The 27,447-nt window shown below is 56.4% G+C and overlaps 1 protein-coding gene across 1 annotated transcript in view; it reads right to left on the minus strand.

Moving 5' to 3' along the window:
• HYDIN (HYDIN axonemal central pair apparatus protein) overlaps positions 1–27,447 on the minus strand; it is a 148,014-nt gene that overhangs the window by 25,226 nt on the left and 95,341 nt on the right. Inside the window, exons 23-56 of the mRNA XM_051629185.1 lie at positions 26,169–26,355; positions 25,482–25,613; positions 25,137–25,229; positions 24,252–24,461; positions 23,279–23,419; positions 21,704–21,881; positions 21,093–21,223; positions 20,276–20,409; positions 19,304–19,440; positions 18,851–18,978; positions 18,572–18,763; positions 18,036–18,185; positions 16,675–16,914; positions 16,232–16,400; positions 15,549–15,740; positions 14,672–14,842; positions 13,838–14,011; positions 12,577–12,773; positions 11,706–11,855; positions 11,113–11,296; positions 10,246–10,387; positions 9,033–9,195; positions 7,595–8,170; positions 7,015–7,218; positions 6,407–6,603; positions 6,048–6,230; positions 5,704–5,823; positions 4,283–4,442; positions 4,017–4,189; positions 3,054–3,252; positions 2,243–2,342; positions 1,637–1,736; positions 994–1,162; positions 255–490 (exon numbers count right to left, since the gene is read on the minus strand). Coding sequence (XP_051485145.1) covers positions 255–490; positions 994–1,162; positions 1,637–1,736; positions 2,243–2,342; positions 3,054–3,252; positions 4,017–4,189; positions 4,283–4,442; positions 5,704–5,823; positions 6,048–6,230; positions 6,407–6,603; positions 7,015–7,218; positions 7,595–8,170; positions 9,033–9,195; positions 10,246–10,387; positions 11,113–11,296; positions 11,706–11,855; positions 12,577–12,773; positions 13,838–14,011; positions 14,672–14,842; positions 15,549–15,740; positions 16,232–16,400; positions 16,675–16,914; positions 18,036–18,185; positions 18,572–18,763; positions 18,851–18,978; positions 19,304–19,440; positions 20,276–20,409; positions 21,093–21,223; positions 21,704–21,881; positions 23,279–23,419; positions 24,252–24,461; positions 25,137–25,229; positions 25,482–25,613; positions 26,169–26,355 — 6,012 coding nt within the window. The remainder of the gene's footprint in view (positions 1–254; positions 491–993; positions 1,163–1,636; positions 1,737–2,242; positions 2,343–3,053; positions 3,253–4,016; positions 4,190–4,282; positions 4,443–5,703; positions 5,824–6,047; positions 6,231–6,406; positions 6,604–7,014; positions 7,219–7,594; positions 8,171–9,032; positions 9,196–10,245; positions 10,388–11,112; positions 11,297–11,705; positions 11,856–12,576; positions 12,774–13,837; positions 14,012–14,671; positions 14,843–15,548; positions 15,741–16,231; positions 16,401–16,674; positions 16,915–18,035; positions 18,186–18,571; positions 18,764–18,850; positions 18,979–19,303; positions 19,441–20,275; positions 20,410–21,092; positions 21,224–21,703; positions 21,882–23,278; positions 23,420–24,251; positions 24,462–25,136; positions 25,230–25,481; positions 25,614–26,168; positions 26,356–27,447) is intronic.

The raw sequence follows: 27,447 nt of genomic DNA on the forward strand, positions 1-27,447 counted from the left end.
CTCCAAGGCCCAAGCTGGCCATCCTCCCCATGGAGGAAAGTCCTCCTGGCTCCCAGAGCACTGCCTGCACCACCTGCTGTAGCTTATGGACAGATGAGCTGGATGACCAGCTTTGTCCTACACATGGAGATACCAAAGCACCTTTCTGCTCCCAAGCCAGTGACACAGATGGGCAAGAACCCAGGTGTCCTGTCACACACCAGCCAGCCCTGGTGCCTCCTGAAGCAGGAAGGCTGGTGCAGGGTTTCCCTCACCTTCTCCTTCGCAACGCAGGCACATCCTGGTCTGCTCGGTAGATGAAGAATTGAAAGTCCAGGACACCTTTGTTCTCCAGTGAGAAGGTGCAGGTTTTCTTGGTGCCCATCATCATGGCACCAAAGTTGAGGGATGCAGGGTAGATGCTGTACTTGCTGAACACAGCTTCAGCTGACACCCTGACGGGGATGACAGCGATGGTCTCACCTCCTTCACCGATGTTGGGCTCAATCACCTGCAACCAGAGGAGGGCCTGGCAAACACAGCAGAGGGCAGCCCACCCACCTCTGTCCCCTCACCCCAGCCCAGCTCCTCAGCAGCTCTTTAAACATCTCATCCAGAGCCAGGATTTCAGCTCCCTTTAGGAAGCATCACCAAGAGAATCATAGAATCCCAGACTGGTTTGGGTTGGAAGGGACCTTCAAGATCATCTAGATCCAACCCCCTGCATGGGCAGGGACACCTCCCACCAGCCCAGGTTGCTCCAAGCCCCATCCAACCTGCCCTTCAACACTGCCAGGGATGGGGCAGCCACAGCTTCCCTGGGCAACCTGGGCCAGGCTCTCACCACCCTCACAGCAAAGAATTTCCTCCTCATGTCCAACCTCAATCTCCCCTCTGAAGGACTTTGTTATATACAGATGAGAGGATTCTCCAGCTGAAGCTTCCAGAAGACACACATCCCACTGCCAATCCCCAGGCATGTCCTGCTCACACTACCTGGCCCAGGCAGCTCACCTGGCAGTGCAGGATGGGTTTGTTCTTCAGGTTCATTTCCACCTTGGGGTGGAAGAGCAGCTGGACCTGCACGGGGCGCTCGGAGGCAGTCAGCATTCCCTTCTGTGGCTGGAGAGTGAAGTGGGACTCCAAGTTGGGGATGTTGGTGTCTGTATCTTCCAGCTTGAAACTGGGGAGAAAGGGAAGAGACAAAGAGATTTAGAAGGAAAAGTACTGGTGCCACCAGCACCTCCAGGACTTGGCACAGGACCATAAAAACTTCAAAGGGAAAGAGTCCAGCTCAGCTCGGGGAATCCCAGACCTTGACAGCCAGCAGTGCTGGAAGGTGACCTTGACACTGAATGGTTTCATCTCCTTCCTTTGAAGAGCCTCATGAAGAGCAATGAGCTGGGGCCTCAAAGGAAGAACATGAATCTTAACTTCCAGCATCTCTCCTTCTGGCTCCTGCTGAGCTGTGAAGAACTGCTGGTGTGTAGCTGGATTCCCCGTGACAGCGTGTGAGACTGGAGAGCCTGAGTTTTGCATTCCCCTGGACCACGAGGCAGCCACCATGGACACAGGTCCTGGTCATGGGCAGAAGGAGAATGCAAGGCCTGGGCAGATGGTGGCACCACACACTCACAGACCAGGCTGCTGGACACACCTGTAGGATATCTCGTACTTCCCTCTGTTCTTCAGGGTCAGCACTTGCTTGGCACATTCCAGGACCCTGAGGATTCCAAAATCCAGGCTGCCATCTGTAGCTGCAGAAAGCCACAGAGAAGGGAGGGGTTGTGAGCTGCTGCAGACCACACCAAGTGACAAGGTCCCTCTTTGGAGCTCTCAGGCAGCACAAAGCTCTTCCCAGCAAGCTTCCCTTCTGGGAAGTGTCCTCTAGCTACCCTGCTGCCCTTTCCCTTACTCAGAGACTATCCACAGGGTTTGGAGGAGTTTGGTTTCCACCTCGTTGCCTCCAAGCACAGATCCCACAGCCCTGAGCACCACGCTGAGCCTAGAGGAACTGCCAGCTGCTCCTTCACATCAGTGTCACTTTGAAGCCCCCAAATCTCTCGTTGCACCCCAAGTTGCAGGTTTCAGAGCTGGGAGATGAGAGCCCTGGCTGGGCTGCAGCCCTGCCCCCCTTGCAGAACACGTCTGGTTTGGACCCCTCCCACACCTGCACGCTGCTCCCATCCCAACCCAACCACTTGGGTGGCCCACCTGGCCAGGCAATGCACCAGATGACTCTGTTCTAGGGGCAGCCACTGACCTTTGGCCATGCTGATGTTCAGAGCAATGTCGTAGGCCTCTGCCAAGACTTGGATGTTTTCAATCTGAACAATCCCCAGGATATTTTCTTCATCCGAAACCTCAGGCAGCAAGAGACAAAACACTGCTCAGATCACTCTCCTCAACTCCTTTGATAAGACAACCTATGAGTCCTTGTCTCTGCTGGCTGCTCCCACCATGGCCTCCCCTGCTTGAGAAGCATTTCTGGACTCCCAAGCTGTCCAACCTCTCCATCTCCTGGGCTGACCCAGGGGGATTGTGCTGCAGAAAGAAATCAGCCCAACTCTGCCCTCCTATAGTGCAGAACTTGGCTGCTGGAGCACCCCGGGAAGCAAAGTGATGTCAAAACAACCCACAAGAAGTTTTGAGGTGTCCCAGAGCAGGTGGCATGGACAACCAGTCCTCTCCTCTTCAATCACCCACCGTCCTCACTGGAGTGCAGCCCATAAACCACAGGGAACCAAATCCCAGGGGGAGGGTTTGTTGCTCTACCTGGACTCAGGATGAGCCGTGTGTTCTGGTGAGCCTCTCGGAGGCAGAAGTTGGGGCTGTAGACCCTGGTGTCTGTCAGGCAGCCACAACGTCCTTCCTGACTCCACAACACCCTTGCCCCACCAAACTCAGCTACAGGAGGACCCTTGGAGTCACTGAAGTGTCCAAAATCCTTCAGTGAGAGGAACCTCATGAAGGCTCATCCTCTACCCTCTCTCCAAGGTACCCTCCAAGCATGGTCTCCACCCCTAAAAGCAAAGGGCTGATCACTCTGCCAGGGAGGGGACAACTCCCCTCACCTCTAGCCGGATCATCTTCTTAACGCTGAGAGCCTTGGTGGCCTTGAAATACAGATGCACCTCCAACTCTGTGCAGGGAGCAACGATGCCCTCAGCTTGTGACACAGAGAAGTCCTCACCCAGGTTCTCCAGCCCACTGAGTCGCCAGGCCATGGGCAGTGGGGTGCTGTTTTGTAGCACCAGGGTCCTGCTCTCCCTCCTGCAAAGACACAGAGACACTTGGCTCACCCGCCACGCAGGTGAAACCCCAGGGAGATGATTTCCCAGAACCTTCAGATCCCTGGTTCAGGTTGGAAGGGACCTTCAAGATCATCTAGATCCAACCCCCTGCATGGGCAGGGACACCTCCCACCAGCCCAGGTTGCTCCAAGCCCCATCCAACCTGCCCTTCAACACTGCCAGGGATGGGGCAGCCACAGCTTCCCTGGGCAACCTGGGCCAGGGTCTCACCACCCTCACACCAAAGAATTTCCTCCTCATGTCCAACCTCAATCTCCCTCTTCCAGTTTTCATCCCTTCCCCCTTGTCCTCTCCCTCCCTGCCCTTGTCCCAAGCCCCTCCCCAGCTTTCCTGGAGCCCCTTCAGGCACCGGAAGGTGCTCTAAGGTCTCCCTGGAGCCTTCTCTTCTCCAGGCTGAACACCCCAACTCTCCCAGCCTGGCTCCAGAGCAGAGCTGCTCCAGCCCTTGGATCATCTTCTGATCTTTCTCTTTGCCACAGGTTCTGCAAGTCAGGTCCCAGGGGAGAGCTGGGTGCCAAAACAGTGTCCAAGAGAAGGGAGATAAGGAGGAGCAACTGGACTGCTCTCTGGACCAGCAGCCAAGACACAAAGACACTGGGACCCCATTGCCTGGCTCTGCTGGGGCTACAGAGCTTGTGGCTGTCACAGATGTCCAAACCAGCGTGGAACGGTGGGCAAGAAACTGGGAACTGCTGGGAATGGGGCCGACTGGGAACGACTGACCTGTGCAGAAGCACCTTGTTGAAATGCAGCTGCTTGGGGTTGACCCCCAGCTCCACCTGCACCCCTTGGCAGCACAGCTGGAAGGTCACCGGCTCCGGGTTCTCCTGAACGCAGCAGACCAGCTTGTCCTCCACCAGCCCAGCTGAGGTGGGGTATGCCCAGATGTTCAGCTCCTAGCCCATCCCCACAAAAAGATGTAAGAGGCATCCAGTGAGCAGGAGGAACAGCTCCTGGGCACCTTCTGCCTGACCTGCCCATCTCCTGACCTGCTTCTCGTGAGGTTTCAGCTTCATGCTGGGAGGGTCCAAAAGGAACGTGTCGGCTTTGAGGTCGTGCTCGAAGGAGAACTGCACCTCTGCTTCCAAGGGGGTGGTGTTGAGGATGGTTATTGTCTCACAGTTGCTGGGATAGTCCAGAGCCTTGTACCTGTCCCCAAAAAGGAGGAGACCCTAGGAACACTGTCTTTCTCACAGAGAGCGAAGCACCATGTCCCAGCAGCAGGAAGCTGGACTTGGAAGCCCAACAAGCAGGCTGAGATAAAAGATCCCTCTCAGGGGCACGTGGCATGGGAAGTCCTCATCCTTCAGTTATTTTGACATCTGCCCCTAAACCTGCTGCCTCCATCCCAGAAACATGACCACGCTCAGGTCAGGAAAACAGAAGCTACCAAATATAAATTCAAAGGAGCCTGGAAAAAGAAAAGCCCACCAGGCACGTGGGTCCTTCCCTCTTCTTTGCTGGGTTTCTGTCCCTGCAGGGTATAAAGAAATGCTTTTGAGAAGAGGTTCTAAAAATAATGGAGCTGATCTCTTCCAAAAAAATGCACGAGGTTGCCTTGTGCTTCATGGGTGAGCTCCAAGCTCCCAGGGAAAGAAACAGAAAGGATTCATTCCAGATGTTCCTTCTCGAGGGTGTGGGACAGAATTGGGAGATAAAGGCTTCAAAGAAGCCAACCTGAGACCATTCATCAGCCTGGCTGAGGAGCCTCTTTGGCTTTTTCAACTCTTTGATTTCATTTGCTCGGGTTGTCAAAATCCCACTGGCCCTGGAGAGCTCCCAAGAAGACAAGAACTTCCATCCTCATCTTTTCAAGGAAAAGAGCCACGTTAAAACCAGAAATCTGCCAGCAGCCCCAGTGGCAGCTTCTTTTTGGGCAGACTTGATCCAGCAGTGAGGATCGTTTTCATGACCCCTTTCTTGTTCCTCTGCAGATCCCCCCACCACCCACAGGCAGGTCAAACCATCAAGTCTCACCAGTTCTACAGATCAAGGCACGGTTTGCAAAGCCAGCAGGGAAGGAATTGCTCCTTCAGCCTCCAAGCATTTTAAAAAGCCACCATGAAGTTCACTTCATAGGTGGTGAAGCTGAGATGTGGAGAGGGGACACAAATTGGCCCAAGCCACCTTCAGGCTGGAAGCAGCAGATGGCTCTGGCCCTTAAGGCACCCACCAGGCAAGATGATCATCTCCATCTCTCCCCAGCTCCTCCAAGCCTCACGTGCCTGTTACCTACTCAAGTTCACACATCTATGGTCCTTCAAGCCCGGGTCTCTGCCTGAGCTGTGCCACAGGACAGCATGTCTCTGAGCACCTCCACGAATGCACAAGGCCCTGGAGATCCCATCCCACCACCTCAGTGGGAGCAGGCAGCACCCCAGGGTGCCCACTTGGGGCAGGGAGCACGCACCGGGCTCTGGACTTCCCACACAGCAGAGGCCCAAAGTGGAACACACCCGTGTCCATCACAAACTGCTTGAAGATGATGTCCTCATCTGCCTTGCTCTTTATCCAGCGAGGAAACACCAGCCTGGGGAGAGAAAAATGGGGAATGAGGAACTTGGAGATGTTCTAAGAAGGTCAGAAAGCTATAACCTCTATGGGTGACTGAGGTACCAGCACTGCTGCCCAGCTCCGAGCACAGGAACTGGTTCTGGGCTGCTCTGGCAGCTTGTTCTGCCCAAGCCAAGAAGGTCCCAGGGACACAAGGGACAGTCCTGGCTCTGAGGGCAGGGAGAAGCTTCCTGGCCTTACCGTGGGTCCTGGCTGATGGTGGGGTAGAGGCAGGTGCCCCTGCAGTGCAGCTGGTACAGACGGTTTGTTCCCAGGATCTCAAAATGCAGCGTCTGATCAAACTGCCCCAGCACCCTGGAGCTGAAGTAGACCTTCAGTTCCACCTCACCACGGGCAGGCACCACCCAGCGGTAGCTGCTCGGCCTGGCAATGAAAGAGGAGGCTTCAGACATTGCTAATGAGCAAAGGAGACAAGGAGGAGGGTGGTGGGCTCCATCATCCCTTGGGAGGTGCTGGCCGATGGTCCCTAAGAGGCTGAGGGACCTCTTTGGGTGAGATGGACATGAAGCAGATGGATCAACTCCTTCCTCACAGCTCACCTGACAGGTTTCCCTAGGATTGAGGCTATGTCCAGGCTGTTTGGGTCCAACTCAGGGGAACGTGTGGACAGGCCCAGCCCTTGGATACTCTTCCTGGCCCGGGCAGAGCTCCTCCTCCTCCTCATGGCCTCCCAGCTGCCCGCAGGTTTCTCCTTCCTTGAGTGGCTCCTGGTGGGGTTGCCCAGCTCATCGTGTATCTTCACAAGGTGGGGAGAGAGAGAGGGGAGAAAGAGACAGGTGAGGTCTGCCCTGAGACATCCCCATCCTGGAAAGAAAGCTGCAGGTTAACAAACAGGAGAGAGGATAAATAGGGAACTGGTTTCATATCTGCCCATGGTCTTCTTCAGTGCACTTTGTTTTCCTGATGGAATCTCTCCTCACCCTGGACCCTCTATTTGCCCCCTTGTCCTGGACCCTTTCCTCAAGGGAAGTTGAGAGCTTTAGGTGACTTTTTCCCTCTCCTCTTGCAGAACCATTCCATGGCTCAAGCAGAGCTCTCTCTTCTGGACAGACAAGAGAGATGCCTGTGGACACGGGACCCCATCATGTCTTCACTGCCCTTCCAGTGACTCTTCTCCACCCTTTCCCCCACCATGTTCCCATGGTACCTTCACTCTGGCCGTGATGGGGCTATCCAGGACACTTCCCATATCCTTCTTTTCATCTTCCACAGCAGCACCTTCTGGTCCCAGAAGGACAAAGGCTTCTCCTGCTGCAGGGGCCACCCGCTTCTCTGGGTAGTGGATCACAGAGTAAAGAGCAGCAGGGAGAACAGGAGGCCCTGAGGGATCCAGTCCCAGGTCCTCCAGGACCTACAGTGTAAGAGAAAAACCCTGTTAGTGCTCCTGTCACCTCCATCCTCACACTCCTCCCTTAAAGACTCTGAGCTTTTGGCAATGGTTTGATTTCTTTCCATGGAAGACATGGTTGGGCAGAGCCAAGACCTACAAGTGGGACCTGCAGAGAAGGAAACAATGATCATGACCTGCCCTGAGACCATTTGTTATGATACCCAGACTGGGAAACTCTGACCAGTGAGGATGCATGAACAGAGAATACTCCTCTCCACCCATCTGAGGGGTGCTGAGAACCTCCCCAGCCACACGGCTGCTGTGGGACATCATCAGGGGCCTGGACAGGGCTCTCTGCCATTGTCACTTGGTGCGACACGACGGACCAGGGCTTTACCTGCTCTGCTGCTGGCAGCTTGCCACTCCCCAGGATCATCTTAGTCACATCTTCTGAGTTCAGCACTGGGATGTCCAAGCAGGGCACCCCTGAATCCTGGCCTCTGGCTGACCCTTCTGCACCTTGCCCTTCCTCAGGAGCCTTCTGTTTTTCCAGCTGCTCCTTCTCCTTGTCCTTCCGCCTCTTGTGGCTGGACACATGCTGGCGATGGTCTTCCTGCTGCTTCACCTCCTCTTGGGTGGGAAGGGACAGCAGGATGCCCTGAGCCCTGTCCCAGCAGGCCAAAATATGTGCAATGTCCTTCTGCAGTGCCTCGTAGATCTGAAACCTCAGGGCCAAGTTCTTCTCGCTGTCACTCGGGGCCTCAGTTTTGCTCTCGTCCTGTTCTCGGTCCGAGGGCTGGGCAGGCCCTGGTGGGCAGGGATCTGTCAGGGGAACCTTGCCCTGCTTCTTGGCTTCCTTCCCATTTCCAACAGACTCTGGGCACTCCTTTTTAGGTCCTTTCTTCTCTACCCCTTCCGTGACATCCGAGCGATTGCTGGTGGACACGGTGTTGCTGGTGGATGTGTTTGTGTTCTGGGCAGGAGGAGCAAGAAGAAGCAGGGAGCATTTCAAAGCACTGGCTGAAAAGCTGCAGGACACTGATGACCTTTGCAATAACACCCCCAACCTCACCCAAGACCTCTGCAGGTGCTCCACAAATCCCACTTCAGAAGGCAGCTGGCACCCAGTTTGGCATGACTGGAACCAAACTCCCCAGGGCCAGACTGGTGAGGAGTCCTGCAAACCTGATGAACAGCTTCCCTAACCCACACAGGGCACTGAAGCACAGAATGGTTGAGGTTGGAAGGGCCCTTAAAGGCCACCAGGTCCCAACCTCCCTGCTATGAGCAGAGACACCTCCCACTAGACCAGGCTGCACAAAGCCAAAGATGAAGGCACCTCCTGGCTCTCCTGACAGTCCTCTGGGCTCATTTCTGGTGTGCTGAGCATCCCCGTGGGGGGATGACTCTTGGGAATTCTGGTTGCTAATGGATACCTAAGGCCTGGTGGTATCTCCTGCCAGCCATGTAGGACAAGGCACAGCATCCCAGAGGGACCAGGGCTCAGAGGTGTAAGTCACCTGCAGAACTGGGAGAAATGCTGGACTAAAACTACCCAGGGCTTCAGAGTGAAGGTAGGGAGCTGCATGAAGCCATGACTCAAAGGCAGCATGACCCCTGAAGAGCACTTCTCCACCAAACCCATGGGAACACACCTCTGGAGGAGAAGCATGACCAGACCCCAGCTACTGTTGCCCAGCACAGCCCCACGAGTTACTCACAGGCAGGTTCTTGTCCCCAGCACTGCCTGGGGCTGCTGGCTTCTCGGGGAACAGCACAGCTCAGCAGGAGGGTCCCCAGAGCTTCTACTCATCTCTGCAAGCACAACCACCCACCTGCTTGCCTCCAGGATGGCTTCTCTTCCCCGAAGCACTATCTTTGTCTTTGCCAACCTCCTTCTTGCCCTTCTTAGCCTTCTTCTTCATCTCCTCCTCCTTCAAGCGTTGTAGCTCCTGCTGTTGCTTTTCTGCAAGCTCTCGAGCCTTCTTCTCCATCTCCCTTCAGCAAGCCAGGCAGAAAACATCTCTGAGAGTCACCACCAGGAACCTGGGCTGGCTGCAGTCCCAGCTGGGCCTGCACTTCCTTCACTGACCCTGACCCCATGCAGAACTGTTAGACCATCTCCATGGTCTCCCCTCAACCTTGGGAGGTTGGAAATAGTGAGGAAAGTTGGCAGGGGACCTCCAAGGCCAGCCAGATCTGAGCCTTGCTGTGATAAGGTCCCAGTTGTCCAACTTCTCTGATAATGTCCACCTGGACACCTCCAGCCAATGCACACTTGGCTCATCCAGCCCTTCTCCCCAGGCACAACCTGCTCATGGGGGAGAAGAATCCCATCCATCAGAAAGCAAAGGCTGCAGCAACTCCCCTCCTGCAAGACTCAGGCTCAGAACAACCAAGTTTCCTGCAGGAACCCAGCTGTGACCATGGGGAACTCATGCTCCCTGTCCTGGAAATCCCAGTTTGAAGAAGCCCTGGTGATCTCCTTCCAAGGAAACCAACTGCAGCCAGGGCTTCAAGAAGGGCTGAAGTTCCTCCCAGTTCCAGGCAGGGATGAATTACCCTGATCCCACACATGCTCCTGAACTGGGCTGCTTTGCTGAGTCAGAGCTTCTCCCAGGATGAGCTGCAGCTTGAGACACTCTGGCAGGAGTCACTCAGCAGGAGAACCCTGGGAGATGAGCACTGCAAGGGCTTCACCACCAGCAGGACCACCATCTAAACCAAGCCAGCACAGCTGCACCTCACACCAACCCACCCTACAACCCCTCTGGTTTGGTGAAGAAGGGGGATGAAGGAGAATCAAAGTCATTAACTCAGGGACACGGTGGCAAGGAGAGGACAGAGCCCAGCTCCCTGCATCTCACCAGGGCCAGCTCCATCCTCCACTGGGAACCAGGGAGGTGGAACTGCCCATCCTTGTGCTGCTTGGAAAGGACACTTCTGGCCTTTGCTCTGTAACCCCTCTGAGCTCCACCAAGGTCTCCAGGGCAGGGAGACCCTTCAGGGACACTGTCCTGGGGAGTTACCCATGGGAAGCTCACAAACCTCTGCTTCCTCTCCCGCTGGGCTCGTCGTATGTCATGGTTCAGCTCAGCCTTCTGCTCCTCAGGGAGGGCATCATACTCCTCCTCATCCACCTCCCAGAGACGTGCTTTTGCCCTCCTTGCAGCTTCTTCCTGCTCCCGTTCTTCAGCACAGACCAGAGGAGAAACCATCAGTGACTGCAAGTGCTGGGGGAGCTTGTGAGGACTCACAACTCTGCCCTGACCCAGCTTCTCATCCTGCCAGGACACTGGGGAGCCCATCTCCTTGCTCCAAAGTTCAGGTAACCTGCCAAACTCTCAGTGGTCAGCAAAGGGCACCAGGGTTGTGGGCTGGTGGTGAGTTATTGACCCACAACAGCTTGTCCTTGTGCCCAAGCTTTAATGCTAGAGACAAAGCAGACCCTCAGCTCTGCTGTGTTTTAGGGAATCACAGAATGGTGAAGGTTGGAAGGGACCTTGAAGATCATCAGGTTCCAACCTCTCTGCTAAAAGCAGGGACCCCTCCCACCAGCCCAGGCTGCACAAGCCTCATCCAACCTGGCCTTGAACACCTCCAGGGACGGGGCAGCCACAACCTCCCTGGACAACCTGTTCCAGCGCCTTCCTACCCTCATGGGTGAAGAACTTCTTCCTGATGTCTCACCTACATCTCCTCTCTTCCAGTTTAAACCCATCACCCCTTGGCCTCTCACTGCCCTCTCTGGTGATTTTAAGCAACCATGAGCTGAGCCCTGGCTGCACCGAGACAGAAGGTGGAAGGATTCATCAAAACATTCCTTACAAGCTCTGCTGATCACCCAGCTACAGGTGGAGAAGGCTGAAGGCTTGAGAGAGAAGACTGAAGATGCAGGGAGATGAAGAGTCTCACCTTGCTGCTCTTTTGCAGCTGCCTCCTTGGCTTTCAAGGCAGCATAACCCTGGGACAGGTTCACAAAATAGATGTGAGGCCGATCCCTGACAGCTTTGAGCAGGCAGAGCAGAGCAGAGGCCGGGTTGCGTGCAAAGAGGGTTTCCAGGCCATCAAACACCACCCCCTGGTAGCAGTCACTCAGCTGCAGATAGGGTTGAAAAAGAAGAGGACAGTCAGCCAAGGCACACGTGGGGCTCTCAGCTCCACAGTGAATGTCAGAGGACACCAGCCATCATCTGTCCAAGCGCCTCAGCTCAGACAAGCTCTGATCCTTCCCCCTTGCTCTGCCAACTTCTGGCTTCTACAGCTGCACTCAAGGCACCCTGAAGGCAGCCCAGGACTCCTCCAGGAGATACAGACCTTCTCCTCTCTGGATTGCACCTCACTGCCTGGCCCTCTGCAGCAGGAACATCTGCTCCCACCCCATGTATCTGCAGCTTTTTGGAGAGGATGGTCAGCAGGAACGTGTCAGCTCCTCCCACCCCACGTACCTGCAGCCTTTTGGAGAGGATGGTCAGCAGGAACGTGTCAGCTCCTCCCACCCCACGTACCTGCAGCCTTTTGGAGAGGATGGTCAGCAGCAGGTCCCTGGGCAGCACACAGCTCCTGAAGCTCAGCTCTCCTTCTGTGCTGCTCACACTCTGCCACCGCTGGGCGGGAACGCAGGGAGTGGAGGAGATGACGTAGGAACTGGAGGAGTCCTGCATTGTCCAACACAAGGAAAATCAACAACCCCTTTGGAAGCCCCTGAACAATTCCAACTGCAGGGCTTGAAGCTGGGGTCTCTCACTAGCAGAAGACTAGAATGCAAGCCAGCTGCTCCAGAGGACCACCTTGGGGGTCTGCCCCCTTGGCCAGCAGAAACCCAAGCTTGAAAGCCCCCCCAGCGCAGCAGCCACGTCAGCCAGGACACCTTGCCACCAAACCAGGAGACCCAGCAGAGCTTTTGTGCCAGAGCACAGGGTCTCATTCCCACCCTGAGCTGTCCCCAGCCTGCCCAGCTGGCTCTCTGCACTCTACAGCCTGCACCAGGCTCTGGGTGACACAGGGCCCTGGGTGACACGGGGCCCCCACTGCACGCAGCCCCTTCACTTTAAAAGAGGACCTGGAGTGATGGGACCAGGGGAGATGGTTTTCAGCTAAAAGGGGGGAAATTGAGCCTCAGAGACAAGGAAGAAATGGTTCACACTGAGGCTGGTGAGACACTGGCCCCAGGTTGCCCAAAGAGGTGGGAGAAGCCCCATCCCTGCAAACATTCCGGGTCAGGTTGGATGGGGCTCTGAGCAACCCGGTCTGGTTGGAGATGTCCCTGCTCACTGCAGGGGGTGGGACTGGATGAGTCTTCAAGGTCCCTTCTCACCCAAACCGTTCTACCATTCTCCAAAGCAACACAAAGGTCCCAGCATTAAGCAGATGCTTCACCTGGGAGCTTCTTGGCTCCGTGCTGTGCTGTTTGAGGGCCAGCAACACACGTGCCTCTGACCTCCTCCTGCTGACCCGGCTCCGGGAGCTGCTGGACTGCTGGCTGCCCTTCTCTGCAGAGCTGGACTGGCTCATGGATGGGCTGGGCTTGGCCTCAGCACCCAGCTGCTGGCTGAGGGACACCTCTGCAGCTTGACCTGCCGAGGGGACAGATGGCTCAGCAGGGCTGGGGAGAGGGCTTGTGGGTGGCTGCGTGCCTTGAGGAGCAAGGAGGCACCTCCCAGGGACAGGGTGATGCTGCCTTCCAGGAGCAGCTCTTTCCTTGCTTCTCTGATCAGCAGGATCAAGCCCACCAGCAGATCCCAGGGTTTGAAGCCAAAGACTTTTTAAGGCCAATCCCCTCGTCCCTCCTCACAACCAGTGTGCAGGCAGGTGACACCACCTGCACAGCAGCTTTCCTGTGGATCAAGCCCCTGGATTTGTCCCTCCAGGATGGTTTCCTTGCACCCATCCCACATTCTCCCAGGGACAGCAACACCCAGCCTTGCCCTGGCTGCCTCACCCATCTCCACTGGAGCTCAACACGGGATAACTCCACCCAGGACCCAGGCCCTTCTTCCCTCCAGCAGCTCCCAACCTCACCAGCTTCAAAGCTGAGCAATGCAGAACTTCCCCCTCCTGCCCCTGCAGAGCTCAGGGCTCCAAGTGTCCAATAAACTTTCCAACAAGTCTCCATCCTCACATGGCAAACAACCCCACGGGCACGAGCTGCGTGACCCGACGGCGCATCTGGGGACATCTCTGGAGAAAAGAGCTCATCTGCAGTGCCTCTTTCATCTGAAACTCCCCTGGGAGGTTATTCTTCCCTTCTTCTCATGTTTGTGAAGCCACACTCCAAGTCAGTCATCTAGTCCTTAATGAGCCACTTCAGAGGGTTTTTCTCCCTGGTCAAGTGGGCAGCAGTTCTGCCTGACGGCCGTGAGGAACCAGCTGGATTCAGCTTTGAGGAACGATATGAAAACCCTGAGAAAAATACAGGTGGGCTTCACTGCTCCTGGGAACAGGAACCTGAGCTGGGAACCCTGGGGCACTACAAGTGTCTCTGTCTGAGCCTCTAAAATTAAAGATTTTGTCCCTAAGCACAGCTCTGCATTCCTACACGCTGCACCCGTGTTCCTCAAGACCCCCAAGGGCTGTCCAGCTTCTCCGGAGCGAGCAGAAGCCCACGGTGGGCTTCCAAAAGTGGAATGTTTCTCCTTACCAGGCTCCTCTGTGTCCTTGTGGCTGTGCTCCATGGCAGCCTTCATGCAGAGCTCCCGGGCCCGGAGCCCTGCTGGGCTGCTCCTGTCTGAGATGGCTTCTCTCACCACGGCGTCGATGGACAAGCAGGCGGTGCCGTAGTAATTGGACAGGGCCACTGCTGCTGAGGTCTTGCCTTGGAAGAGAGGAAACCTGCCTGGTGACACTTGCACCTGAGGCAATTTCAGGGACAGGTTCTGCAAAGCCCCTCAAACGGGACTTCAGTGTTTTGAGGACAGTTGGAAAGCAAAGTGTCCCTTTAGAGGAAACCACAAGGGAGGCAGCTTGAGCGTGGTTAGAAGTGTCGTCCTCCAGAGCCAGGTGGATCATCTCCACCTCACCTTCAGCTGAGGACTCTGTCCTTTTTGGTGACCTCAACCCCGGGCCAAGACATGTCCTCTAAAGCCAGGTGGATCATCCCCACTTCATATTCAGCCAAGGACTTCATCCTCTGTGGTGACCTCAACCCTGGGCCAGGGTTTTGAGCCTGTCCCACCACCATTCAGACCATTTGCCAGCCCTGTCTCAGGCAACATCTGGGCATGGCTTGGGGTCAGCATGGGCCTCCCACAAGGCAACACGGGCACTAGGCAATGTGGTCCCATGAGGGAATGAGCCTGGCTGTGTGGACACAAGATGATCCACACCACTTGCACCAGCCAGGTGAAGGCCTGGGACTGCCTCACCTCCCAGAACAACTGTGGCTGACCTCACCTCACTTCACCTGACCAACCAAGCACCATGGTCCACCAGGCTGTGTGTCTCCTGCTTCCCCCTCTCCTCTCAGCTCACGTACCTGTCTGGGGTGCCCCGTGGACAATGATGACAATCCCTCTCTGGCTCTGGACCGTGTGTCCTTCAGCAGAGAGAACCTTGTTGAGGTGGCGGGCAATGGCCCTACGGACAGGGCTGTCTTCCACCTCTCCTGTGTTCTCCTTGCTGCTGGTGGTGCTTTGCTGAGGTTCTGCTGGGCAGACACGGGTAGAAAAGTCACCTTCCAGCCTACCTGTGATCCTCACCACCCCCTGATCCATCCCCTCAGATCCTGGGAGAGGAGACTGCTGAAACCAGCATCACGCCCAGGGTCTCCTCATGCCCTCCTGTTGGGCTTGTGCAGATCAGGGTCTCACTAAGGTTCTGGTGGAGATTGTAGTAAACTGGAGTGGTAAAAACAGGACAGAACGGGCACTCAGTGATACCTAAAAGGACTGGGCCAAGTCTCCTTCCATGAACTGTCAACATGGTCCTCACAGGAGTTTGGTCCTGGGTCCTGCTGAGTAAGTCAGGGACACGCAGGACTGGACACTTTGCACAGTCCCATGGGAGAGGCTCCACTCGGGGACCAAGAGATTATCCAGAAGCTGGAAGCTTTAGGAATGTGGCTCCAGGAGATCTGGCTGAGCTCTGCACTCACCACCACAGCGTTTACAAAGAGCTCCTGCCTTTGCCCTTGGAAGGTCACCAAAAGCCACCTGGGCTGGCAGTGTCACTTAGGGCAGAGAGCACACCACCCTGAGGTGGGAACACCACCACCCTGATCCCAGGATTCAGGGTCTACAGGAGCAAAGGGGGCACCAGGCTGCAGTGGAGGGATGGAGGGCAAACACTGATGTCTTCTACTGAGGCCATTTTGCCACAACAGACAATCCAGGTGAAGACCTTCGGGTTATTACCTGTCCCATGTCTTCTCTCAGCTCCTCCCTCCTCATCTTCTCCCAGTTCAGATTTGGAATCCACCTTGCTGGACTGGCTTTCCTCATGAGTGGAGGAGGGAATGACTGAGGTATGGGATGAGGTGGTGTGAACGACCCCAGCAGAGTGCTTTCCTCCTTGATCTGACTGAGACTGGACATCTTCAGAGGTCGCTGAGGAGGAAGGACATGGAGAGGGAAGAAGAGGGTGAAGGGGGCCAGGCAATCTGCTCTTTGTCATTCCCCACATGGAAAAGAGGGAACATTTCCCAAGGGGAGAAACTCCCAAGGTACCAAGAAGCCTGTTTGGGCTTTCTCCACCCTCATGGAAATGTTGAGCTTGTGCTTTTGTTGCTGGGAAGGAGCAAATATCAATCATCTAGTGATGTTCTACTGGCTCGACTGGCTGGAGAACTCCTCCTGTCCTACTCGTGGCTGAGGGACACAAGGAGATACCCCAGTGGTTTCCCCAGTCCAAGGTAGGCAGATATGAGCTTGCATGTTACAAGCCACAGACTTTCACCCTGGAGTTCCTCCAGCCAGCTGGGGAACATGTGGCTGCTTGGGCTTTCCATGGAGAAAGAAGAGATGGTGGAGAGCTGAGGGCAGGTGGGCTGGACTCCCTGCTGTCTCCACACACAGGACAGCCAATGTCAAACCCTCACCACTGTCCTGGCCTGTTAATCCCTCAGTCCTGGACTTGGTCTGCTCATCCTGCAGCTTCTTCTGGTCCCGACAGTACTCCAGGACCTCTGGGGGCAGCTTCTCACCCGGGGCACGTGGAGGCAGCAATAAGGTGTTGTGGCCATCATAGTCCTTCAGCATCCTCAGCATCTGGTGTGCAGGGAAGAGAAGCCAGATCCAGGATGTTCCTTGACCTCCACCACACAAACAGACTCCCCAGCCAACTGATGACTTCTCCTTCACTCCTGCCTCCCAACCACAGACCATCCAAGCCCCTCCACAGCCTGCCAGCAGAGCAGGCTGGCCATGAAATCCCACCAGGCTCTTCCCTAGGGACTGCCTCCATCTCCTTGGCACAAGCCTGGGAATGGGGAATGTTGAAGCTATGGGAGGAGGCACAGGAGAACCAGACCTTCCCTCTCACCTCTTCCTCAGCAAGGTACTGCTGGTCGAACTCCAGGGAGTAAAACTCAATGGGGAACTCACAGGGGTTCTTCACCACCACTGTCCCCTCTGCCCAACGGCTCAAGGGCAGCAAAGGTCCCAGCTCAAGCACTGGGGGGTTGAACTCCAGCTGTGGCTCCACACCACGTCCCAAGACCTGCAGCTGGAGCTGCTGTCTGCTCTGGCAGATGTTGATCTTCAGCTCACTTCGGTAGGACTTCTGGAAAGAGAGAAGAGCAGAAACTCTTCCATGAAGTCCCAGGTGACAGGGCCTCAAATTCAACCCTTGCCCCAAGGTCGGGGTGTCCTCAGTGCCTCTGAGGGGAGGAGAAAACAAGACACTGAGTTGGAGCAGGGGCTGCAGCACCTGAGTAACTGGGATGGATCCTGGTGTGAAGTGTAACTGGACACTGGGGTGTCAGGTGGATCTCAAATGGACCATCAGATGTTTTCACCCAACAACACCCATGAGAAAGCTGGGGAATGTTGCCCAGACACAGCCCTGGCACAGCTGCATCAGGCAAACATCAACCAAATGGAAGAGGCAGATGAGCTCCCAAGCGTTGGAATGAGGGTTGTCTTCTCTGCTCAGTGGTTGGCTCTGGCCAAAGCCAGACACAAGATGGTTCCATCTCTACTAGCAAGGAAAACACCCCTGGGACCCTTCCCAGGCACGGCAGCACTGGTGTCCAGCCTGTCACACAACTGCCAGGCTCCAAGTCATGGTGGCCACATGCAAACCACCTTTGGGGAATGCTCCATCCTTTACTCTGCCCCCCAAACTGCCTGGGAAGGTGCAGACAGGCTGGGCCAGAGCCCCAGGTGACTGTCCTGCCCTGCCCAGGGATGTCTCGGGCACCTGGTTTTTCTGCTGGCACCAGCAGAAGCCAAGATGGGCCCTTCCAGAGTGAGCTGTCCTGTGCCAGCTGCTCAGCAGAAGGTGCTGCACGTGGTGAGACCCTGGCCCAGGTTGCCCAGAGAAGCTGCCCCATCCCTGGCGGTGTTGAAGGGCAGGTTGGATGGGGCTTGGAGCAACCTGGGCTGGTGGGAGGTGTCCCTGCCCATGCAGAGGGTTGGGACTAGATGATTTTTAATGCCCCTTCCAACCCAAACCAGTCTGGGATTCCATGAACTCCACCCATGCATGGGGGAGGACAAGGAGAAACAGGCAGACTTGTGCCAGCCCCTCTCAGAGGAGTGTGCTGCAGGGGACACTGAGGCCCAGAGGGCACAGGGCTTGCAGCAAGCTCCCCATGGAGGTAGAACTCATCTCCTCCTCCCTGCACGGGGCTCTCAGCCCTCCCTGCCAGCCCTCCTGGGGGTGACACCGGCCCACCTCACCTCTTCTGTGGGTGAAAACCTGACCCTCAGCTGGCACTTCTGTCCTGGAGCCAGGGTTCCAGCTGAGGGCACAGCTGAGAAGACATCAGGCTTGGCCTTCAGCTCCTGCAGCAGCTTCCGACGCAGGATTGCTGGCAAGTGTTTGTCCACCTGAGCACACACAACATTGGGGTGAGGTCTCTGTGGTCTGGAAGGACACACCCGTGGTTCCTGACATGCTCTGAGATCCTGTCACCATGGTGAGAAGCCCCACGTCCCAACCAGCCACAGCCACCACTATAACTGGAGGGAAAACACACAGGTGGGGCAGGCAGATGGGGAGACACTGTCCTCAGAGGAGGAGAAATGGGTGAAGGTGGCAGAGAAACAAAGCACCAGCTAGAGGTCCAGAGGAACCAGCCTTGCTCTATACCCTCAAAAGCTTCCTCCCATGAGCTGTAGCCCAAGTGCTTGGGCAACCACAGGGGCAGAAAGGCCAGAAGAAGCCAAGAAAACCCGACCAAGAAGCCGCACGCTCCACCTTGTCTGTGCTTTACCTTCTTAACAGCCTCATTCGTGGTGATGAACCATTTACAAGGGACCTGGAGCTGATTCCAGAGCTGGACAGTTTCCTCCCGACACTGTCCACACTGGACAGTGGAGAAGTCCAGCCTGTTCCTGGAGAGGCAGAGGGATGGCTCGGCCACCTTGGCACACAGGCGGACGTGAAACGTGGGGCCTCCCGTGACCTGGTGAAGGACAGAGCATCCAGCTGAGAACCCAGATGCCACCTGCTCCTGTGCCCAACCTGCCACCTGCCCCCAAAAGGGTGGTACCTTGATGGGCAGGAGCACGTCCACCTCCCCCAGCAGCTGGCTGGCCCTCTGAGGGTCGAAGAGCACTTGGAAGGTCTGGCTGTGGCAGGAGGGCAGGCTCCTCACGCGACCCAGCTCCACGCTCAGACCTGCCACGGGTGGAAACAGAGCAGCTGAGACACACACCTGGCACGAGACGTGTCACAAGCACGTTCAGGCCCACACGGGTCTCCTGGCTGGCAGCTCTGAGCAGGACCTCTTTGCAGCTTGAGTCACAGAGCGGTGGGGTCGGAAGGGACCTCCGGAGATCATCTGGTCCCACCCCCCCTGCTAAAGCAGGACCACCTGCAGCAGATCCCACACGGACACATCCTCTCCACAGCCTGTCTCAGGGCTCTGTCACCCTCCCAGCACCACCTCGTGGTACCTCCACAGCTCCAGCAGATGAAGTCCCCCCCGCCCAGGGCTGGTTACCTGTGTCACCCAGGACCCGCCCGTCAGCCTGGAAGGACACGGGGAAGCGCCCGGTGTTGGTGACCTTCACCCTGTGGCTCTGGATGTTACCAAGGACAACGTGGCCAAAGTCCAGGAGGTACTCAGGGAGCTGAGCTCTGCAAGCAGGAGGAAGGACAGTCCTCAGACCACAGCCCGGGGCTGCAGCTCCAGGCGGTGGAAGGTGGGAAGAAAGTGGAGGTTCCTGCGTTTGCTGCTGTAAAAACCCAACTCTAGGCAGGGATGGGCCTGACCACCTGGTGACAAGGCCTTGCCCAGTCCCAGGGAGGTGCAGGCCCTTGGTTTTATCAGCTCTCAGTGGGACCTTCACAGAAAACCTGCAACCAGATCCATCCCAGTGGAGCAGCTGGAAAAGCAGCTGTCAACACCTGGGAGCACTGGAAGCTCCTTTCCCAGTGACCCCACACACCAAGGACAAGTTCTGCAGAGCATCTTCTGCCTCAGCTGCAGCCTACCAAGCCTGTGCCTCACCACAAAGGAGCAAAAGGAAGGACCAAAGTCCCCCAGCTGAGCCCTACAGGTCCCACCAGCACCCAAGGGACCTGATGTTGGGCTTGGCCAGGGTTTGTCAACCTGAGATGCCCTGATCTTCTTCCTCAGTGTCATTTGTTGGTTGGAACAAGGACACCAGCTTTGAGTTGTGTCTTTCAGAGCTGGGCAGCAGGGATGGCCCTGCTGGTCTGCACTGGATGCCCTCAGCTCCAAGAACAGGTCCCATCAGCTGTGGGGAGCCAAGCACCCCCAAAGCTCAGGGTGGCACCAGAGGGGTGAGGACATCCAGCTGCTCGCAGGGCACACGTAAATCCCTCAGGGTCAGACCCTTGTTGAAGTCCCCAGCTATTCCCAGCTCTGCAGGAGCTCCCAGGAGCAGGGGGACACCACTGGGAGGTACACTTGGGGCACCTGGAATATGGTGGGAGGGTCCCCACTCACTTGAGAAGCCTCCGACGAGCACGCGGGTCAAAGGCTGTGTCCTCCAGGGGACCTGAGGCCAGGACTTTCTGCTGCTCCAGGGCATGTTCCTCTATCAGCATCTCCTCCATCTCCATCTGCAGCAGAGTGTCCAACTGAGGAAAGACAGTGTCTGGTTGGCAAAGGTCCTTCCTGAGGGACAGGCTGGTCTCTGGAAGAGGATCCCACCCTGCTCTGGTGGAGACAGGTCATGGGCTCCTCCTGCCTCACTGCTCAGTGCCTGTGACACCTCCTGCTCTCTTAGACCTCAGCTGAAAGGGAATGAACTCCAGCATCTTCACCAGCCCCATCACTCTTATAAAAGCTGATCTGGCCAGACGGACAAGCCAGGAAGCTCCCAGTGCTCCAAACATCTGCCTGTCTCCAGCCAGTGCCCAAGCAGCTTGGAGAAGAGCTCTCTCCAAAAGGGAACCACACCAAAGCTGGGGCCTCCTGGAGGGGAACTGAGCCAGCACGGTCCCTGCTGCTCTTAAGCTCTGGACACCTGGAAGGGCTTGGGTTGTGAGCCACAAATAGCCCAGCCACGACCTGCATCTCCATCACAAAGTCCCATCAATGCAACCACACCAGCGTGGTCTTCAGGATCTCTCCCTGGGGCGGCCAGGAAGCTCCTGTATCTCCAGGAGGGAGCACTACCAGCAGTGACCAGCCCTGAGGCAATGCTGAGCTGCTGCAGGATCGTGGCCAGATGCAGGCAGGGAGGTCCCAAGTGCCAGCAGGGCAGCAGGAAGCCAACTGTGGGGTGCAAGGGGCCCAGGGGGCACAGCAAGGGGCTCACCATGGGGTCCGAGTTGTCCACGGGTGGCTCCGTGGCCACAGCCTCCCCTGGAACATCTGCTGCATCTCTCTGCCTGCCTTTTCCCATCTTCTGTTTTGCCTCCACGAGGATCTTCTCATATTTTTCATTTCCTGAAGACAGAAACCATCCCCAGCTAAAGCATGGGTGCAGCAGCAATCCCATGGGAGCTGGGAAGTCCCACTGCCCAACCTTGGTCCTTCCCAGAAGCAAACTCCTCGAGTGACCTATGGGAAGTGGATGCTGCTGCTGTTCCTCTCTCAACCCTGATGTCCCCTCCCACCCATCTTTCTCCCAGGAGCATCTCACCCCCTGCAACCTGATGCAAATCCAAGCCAGCATCACAGCTTCCCAAGTTTTCCTGTCCAACCATCATCTTTCCAGGTCTCCAACAGATATGCTGACAAGCTCTGTAGGATGGTTCCTCAAGCCAAGCCCATTGTCTGCTGGAGACTCAAGAAGGAACCAGAGGGTCGAGTGTTGGTCTGAGAGCCCTGAAACTTGCAGGCTTGATGGAGGTGGGTGAGCTGCCCTATGGACATGAAACATGGGGGAAAAACCAGAGGCCCCCCTGAGAAGCAGACAGTGCTCACCTTGGATGTTCCTAGGCAGGTCCAAGCAGATCCTGGGAAAGCTCCCCTCTCCTTTCAGGGAGATTTCTTCTGGTTCCAGGTGACCCACTTGGATCTGGAAAGTCCTGCAGAAGACTCCAGGCACTCCTGGCAGGTAATAGACCTTCAGCACTTGCTCCTTGCCAGGTCCAACGTAACCCTGCAGAGCACAGGAGAAGAGGGAGGAGATGCAACCACAGAGGGGTTGGTGGGGGGATGGCCCAGATGACAGACTAAGCTAAAGAAAAGCTCTTTTCCCAACAACTGTGGCAGATGAGGGAAGCACCTGAGCTCTCAGCTGGACCAGCAGCTCCAGCCACAGCACCTCAGTGGTTCCCAGGCTGGTTCCTGACCCCTCATAATGACCCCAACCAAACATCTCCTCCTGCATGGTTACAAGGAGGGTGCACGAAGCTACCCAGACTCATGGTGACCTGCAAACATTCACCTCTGGAAATGCTAGAGTAGGACAAGAACCAGAGATGAAGGTGTTGCTGGAAAGGACACCTCCTCTCTGGGCTTCCAGAAGGGCTGTCCAAGCCATGGGACTGGACACCAGCCAGGCTGAGAGCAAACACCAGCAGACAGCAACAGGGTGACAGGACAAAGCCACCACTCTGACCATGCCCTCTGCTGGCTGGGCTGGACCCCGGGGCTCCCTGCTCCCCTCCAGGCCCCAAGAAGAAGCTGCAGAGATGTGTCTGCAGAAGGTGGCAGGAAGAGGGCACCAGTGTGTCAGCCCTCGCAGGAGACCCAGAGCCACTTGGCTTCCTCTTCCCGTTGCAGAAGGACATGGACAAGAATGCTGCTCCAGCTCCAAGACATCCATGCAGAACTGAGCAGCTGGGAGGTGGGATGCTGCAAGGTCCTCTCCTTGCTGTTCCAGCCCTGCTCCTCCCTGCCCCCCAGGGGCTGGTACAGTTGAGAATCACTGAAGAATTTGGGTTGGAAAAGACCCACCAAATCCATTAACCCAGAACCAAGGCCACCACTGACCTCACTGTGATCCTCAGCACCACATCTACACAGCTTTCAAACTCCTCCAGCCCAGCTCCTCCCTGTCCTACAGGGGCTGGTACAGTTGAGAATCCCAGGATTATTTGGGTTGGAAAAGCCCTTTGAGATCACCAAGTCCATTAACCCAGCACCAAGGCCACCACTGCCCCATCTTCCTCAGCACCACATCTACATGGGCTTTGAAACACCTCCAGAGGACTCCACCCCTGCCCTGGGCAGCCTGGGCCAGGGCCTGACAAACCTTTGGGGGAAGAAACTTCTCCAGGGTATTGAAGTTCTGGCAAAGGAGCTTCAAGCCCAAGCAAGAGAGTATTGAAGTCTCAGGTTAGAGTTGGCAGAGGCCACTGAGAAGGTCCAGGACCTTCCTTGTCCCCACAGCAGCTGCTCACATCTCACATCCTGTCTCTCCTGGCTGCTTGTGGGGTTTTTTTTCCCCTGGTTTTTCCTCCCTTTCCCCCACCCCCCCACACCAAAAAAGCCTCTCCTGGGCCACCTGCTGAAGGGCCAGAGCTGCTCCCTTTGCCCCAGCCTGGTACTCACGGAGCTGGGCAGGACCAGGGGGACACCAGGCAGGGCTGTGTCTGCAGGGGCTGGGCCAGGGGGGCTCAGCACCACGTAGGTGAAGCCCACCTTCCCGCTGTTCCTCAGGGTGAGCTCTGCTTCCAGGACTTCATGAAACAGCTGGAAGGAGGAGAGAGGAGCAGGAAGTTATGGAGACAGGCCTGATGTTGGGAATCTCCTCCTGCTTTCACTGGGATGCCAGCAAAGGAGCAGGATGCAGGAGGTGGGACTGCTGAGGACACAAGCACTTGACTTGGAGTTCATCCAACCACAAGGGACCTCTCAGTCCTCCACGGGAGCAGGTATTTATGGTAGAGGGGCAGTGACAACCCTGTGAAGATCAGCAAGACACACCCCAAAGAGGACACAAGGCCTCTGTGCTTTCTGGTGTCATCTCCCAGCTGCCTGGAACAGGGAGGAGGCACCAGGATGCTGCAGAAGAAGAGGTCCCTGCGTCCAAGTGGCAGCAGAAGGGGAGATGGACAATGCAATACATCCAGGGCCAACAGCTGGAAGCATCTGGGGGGGTTTGAACTGAGCAGGAGCAAAGCAGGGACCATTCTGGGACATTGTCTCCAGCTGCAGTGACTGGAAACCCAAGCTAATGTCCTCCCTGGTGTGGTTTGTTGGTGAATCAAGAGCACGAAAAGAGCATCTCCTTGGACCTCGGGCTCCAGGAGTGGCTCAGGGGGTGGATGGCTTGGGCCAGGTCCCTCCCATCACTGCTGGGATCCCCAGGAGACAGTGGTAATGACCTTGAAGAGAAGGAATTCCCAACTTTGGGTGGGGCAAAAAAAAACAGCTTGGATGCAGGACACATCACTCAAGGGTTGTGCTTCCAAGCCATGAAGCTGCCCAAGCAGCTGGGGAGAGGAGAGAGCCCAAGACCTTGGTGGGCAGCAACCCACCAGTGATGGTTTTGAGGACCTGAGCCAAGAGAAGTGCACGGTACCTGCACCCCACAGTTGATCTCCCTGATGTCCAGGAGGTAGTTGATGAGTGAAGCTTCTCCACTCAGCACCATCTGGTAGGTGGGACCTCCCTCCACCCTGCAGAGGGCCAGGGCACGGGCCACGATGTTGGTGTGGCCAAAGAAGGTGAAGGTGACCTGCTGGCTCTGGCCTGGCTGCAGCACCCCATAGAGGGGCAGGATGTCAAACACCTGCAGGGAGGGGAGGAGAGAGCAAGATGTTGAGCATCCAGGTGGATGCAGAAGAACCACCACGGCTTGGAGCAAAGGACACACATGGCTGGAGGGGCCTCTTCCTCAAGCACAGGCACAATCATCTCAGTCTCATCCTGCACCCGTTACACTTTCTGGTGGAGGAACCATGGGCAACATCTTCTCCCACACTCACTAATTAATGGATTAATTAACAGGCTACATGAAAGTCATTTGGGAGGTCTCCTGGCAGCAGGAAAGTTCTCTCTGCTGCAGAACTTGACTTTAAAAAGGCCTTTTTGGAGAAACAAGAGACTTGGAAGTGAGAGCCCTTGAGGTGGGGGGAGGACCCCAGCCTGGCTGCTCTGACTCCAGAGGCTCCTGCTGGTTCTGCTGCCTCTGCTGCTCTCTCCCAAGGTGCTCCACCAGAATCTACTGCAGGACTTTCCTGTCAGCCACTGGACTGATGAAGAATGGCCTCCATTGGTGCTGGACAGGTAACCCCCTTGGTCAACCCTACGACATGTCCTGCACAGCCTTTCCAAGGACCAGTTGCTCCAGCAGCACCAAGTGGTGTGCTCAGGGGGGTTGGGAGGCCACTCTGGGCAGTGCCAAGGGCCACCACGGAGGACTGGGGGCTATGGAACCACAGGAGTGAGAGAGGTTCCAACTCACCTCCTCCACTCCCAAAGCCAGGGGCTCTGTCTCCATGAACTGCATCAATTGCTTGATCCTCACTGGGCTCTGAGGTTCTGCAGGACCTTCCATCTCTGCAGGACCTCCCATCTCTGCAGGACCTCCCATCTCTGCAGGACCTCCCATCTCTGCAGGACCTTCCATCTCTGCAGGACCTTCCACCTCTGCAGCACCTTCCACCTCTGCAGCACCTTCCACCTCTGCAGCACCTTCCACCTCTGCAGCACCTTCCACCTCTGCAGGACCTCCCATCTCTGCAGCACCTTCCATCTCTGCAGGACCTCCCATCTCTGCAGCACCTTCCATCTCTGCAGGACCTTCCACCTCTGCAGCACCTTCCACCTCTGCAGCACCTTCCACCTCTGCAGCACCTTCCACCTCTGCAGCACCTTCCACCTCTGCAGCACCTTCCACCTCTGCAGCACCTTCTGTCTCTGCAGCAGTGGGTGACAGTGGCTGGAAAACAAGCCCCATGGGCTGCAGTGAGCAACTGGTTGGTCTGAGTGAGACCTCCTTGCTGCAGGCTCCACCACCTCATGAAGACAAGGGCAGCTGAGATGGGACCTGGATGCAAAATGTCCATGCCACCAGAGAAACAGGGGTCCAAGCCCACCCACAGATGAGACACAGGCTCCATCTGCACTTGCCCAGCTTTCCTGGAGCCCCTTCAGGCACTGGCAGGTGCTCTAAGGTCTCCCTGGAGCCTTCTCTTCTCCAGGCTGAACACCCCAGCTCTCCCAGCCTGTCCCCAGAGCAGAGCTGCTCCAGCCCTCCCATCATCTCCACGGCCCTAATTTAATGTTATAAAAAACCCAACCAACCAAAAAAAAAATCCCAAATCCATCCCAGACCAGTGGGATCTGAACGAGCTTCTCCAAGCAGAACCATCCTGTTTCTCCCTCCCCAGGAGCCCCGTGCCCACCTGCTGGCTCTGCCACTGCTCCTGTTCCCAGGCTGCAGGGCAGAACAAAGAGAGGTGGACACAAGCCACGGGCACACAAGATCATCTACCTTAGCTTCCAGAGAGCCATCTGCATCTGCTGGCTCTTGGCCAGGATCCTCCACTTCTCCCAAGGCTTCAGCTGCCTCCTCTGCAGCCCCATCCCTGCTCTCTGCAGGTGCTGGGAGCTCTGACCAAGCTCCCTCCTCCTTCAGTGCTTGGGGCTCGTGGAAGAACTTAGGTGCTGGAGGACTGAACCTGCAAGAGCAAGGAAGTTTGAAGCCAGAGCTGCAGGAGGAGAAAGGGGAACCTGGATGGGTCCCCTGGCAGGAGGTGGCCCTGGGTGGGCACCAGGAGATGGGGCAGAGGCAGGATGGGACTGCCCAGGGCCACCCTGCCTTGCTGCTGGTACAACTGGTTGCAACGAGGAAGGGAAGAGGTGGAGACCTTGTGGGGAGGCAAAAAGCAGAGCAGGGAAGGAAAAGTCAACAGTGAGACTGAGCCACCAGGGAGCAGATGAGAAGAGCCTCTGCAGACCCACCAGAGAGCACCCACCACTGCTGACCCTTCCTTCTCCACCCAGAAGACCCCAAAGGAAGAAATTTTGCAGCTCTGCTTGATATTTACCCTAAATATCTCCCTGCCAATGCCCAGAGCTGCAGGCAGGGCAGGCAGGCAGCAGTGCTGGGGTGTTGGCCACACCCCACCAGGCAGGAGCTGCACCCTGACCCCCCCATGGAGCCCGAGGTGGGACACCCCTGCAGGCAGGAGGCATCATGGAAAGACACATGGAGCAATTCCAGGCACAGACTCTCGGGCAAACACTCCACTGATCCCTGATGAGCAGCAAAAGCAGGGCTGGGAAGTGCTGAGGAGAAGGAGGTTCAGGCATTTTTCAGCAAGGACAAGCCCCAGTGGGTGCTCACAAGAACTGCTGCTCTCTCCAAAGACAACTGGGGGGGACACCATGACCTTGGGTCTACCTGGGGGTTCCCCACGGTCATAGAATAGAACCATAGGATCATGAAGGTTGGAAGGGACCTTCAAAATCATCTAGTTCCACCCCTCCTGCCACGAGCAGGGAACCCACCACTAGACCAGGTTGCACAAAACCTCCTCCAACCTGGCCTTAAAAGCCTCCAGGGATGGGGCATCAACAACCTCCCTGGGCAACCCATCCCAGTTCCTCACCACCCTGAGAGTGAACTTCTTCCTAATATCTGACCTACATCTCTCCTCTCTCAGTTTGAAAACCATGGCAACCACAAGCCCCAGTGGGTGCTCACAAGAACTGCTGCTCTTTCCAAAGGCAGCTGGGGGGACACCATGACCTTGGGTCTACCTGGGGGT

The sequence above is a fragment of the Apus apus genome, chromosome 11, assembly GCF_020740795.1.
Source record: "Apus apus isolate bApuApu2 chromosome 11, bApuApu2.pri.cur, whole genome shotgun sequence".
Classification (NCBI taxonomy): Eukaryota; Metazoa; Chordata; class Aves; order Apodiformes; family Apodidae; genus Apus; species Apus apus.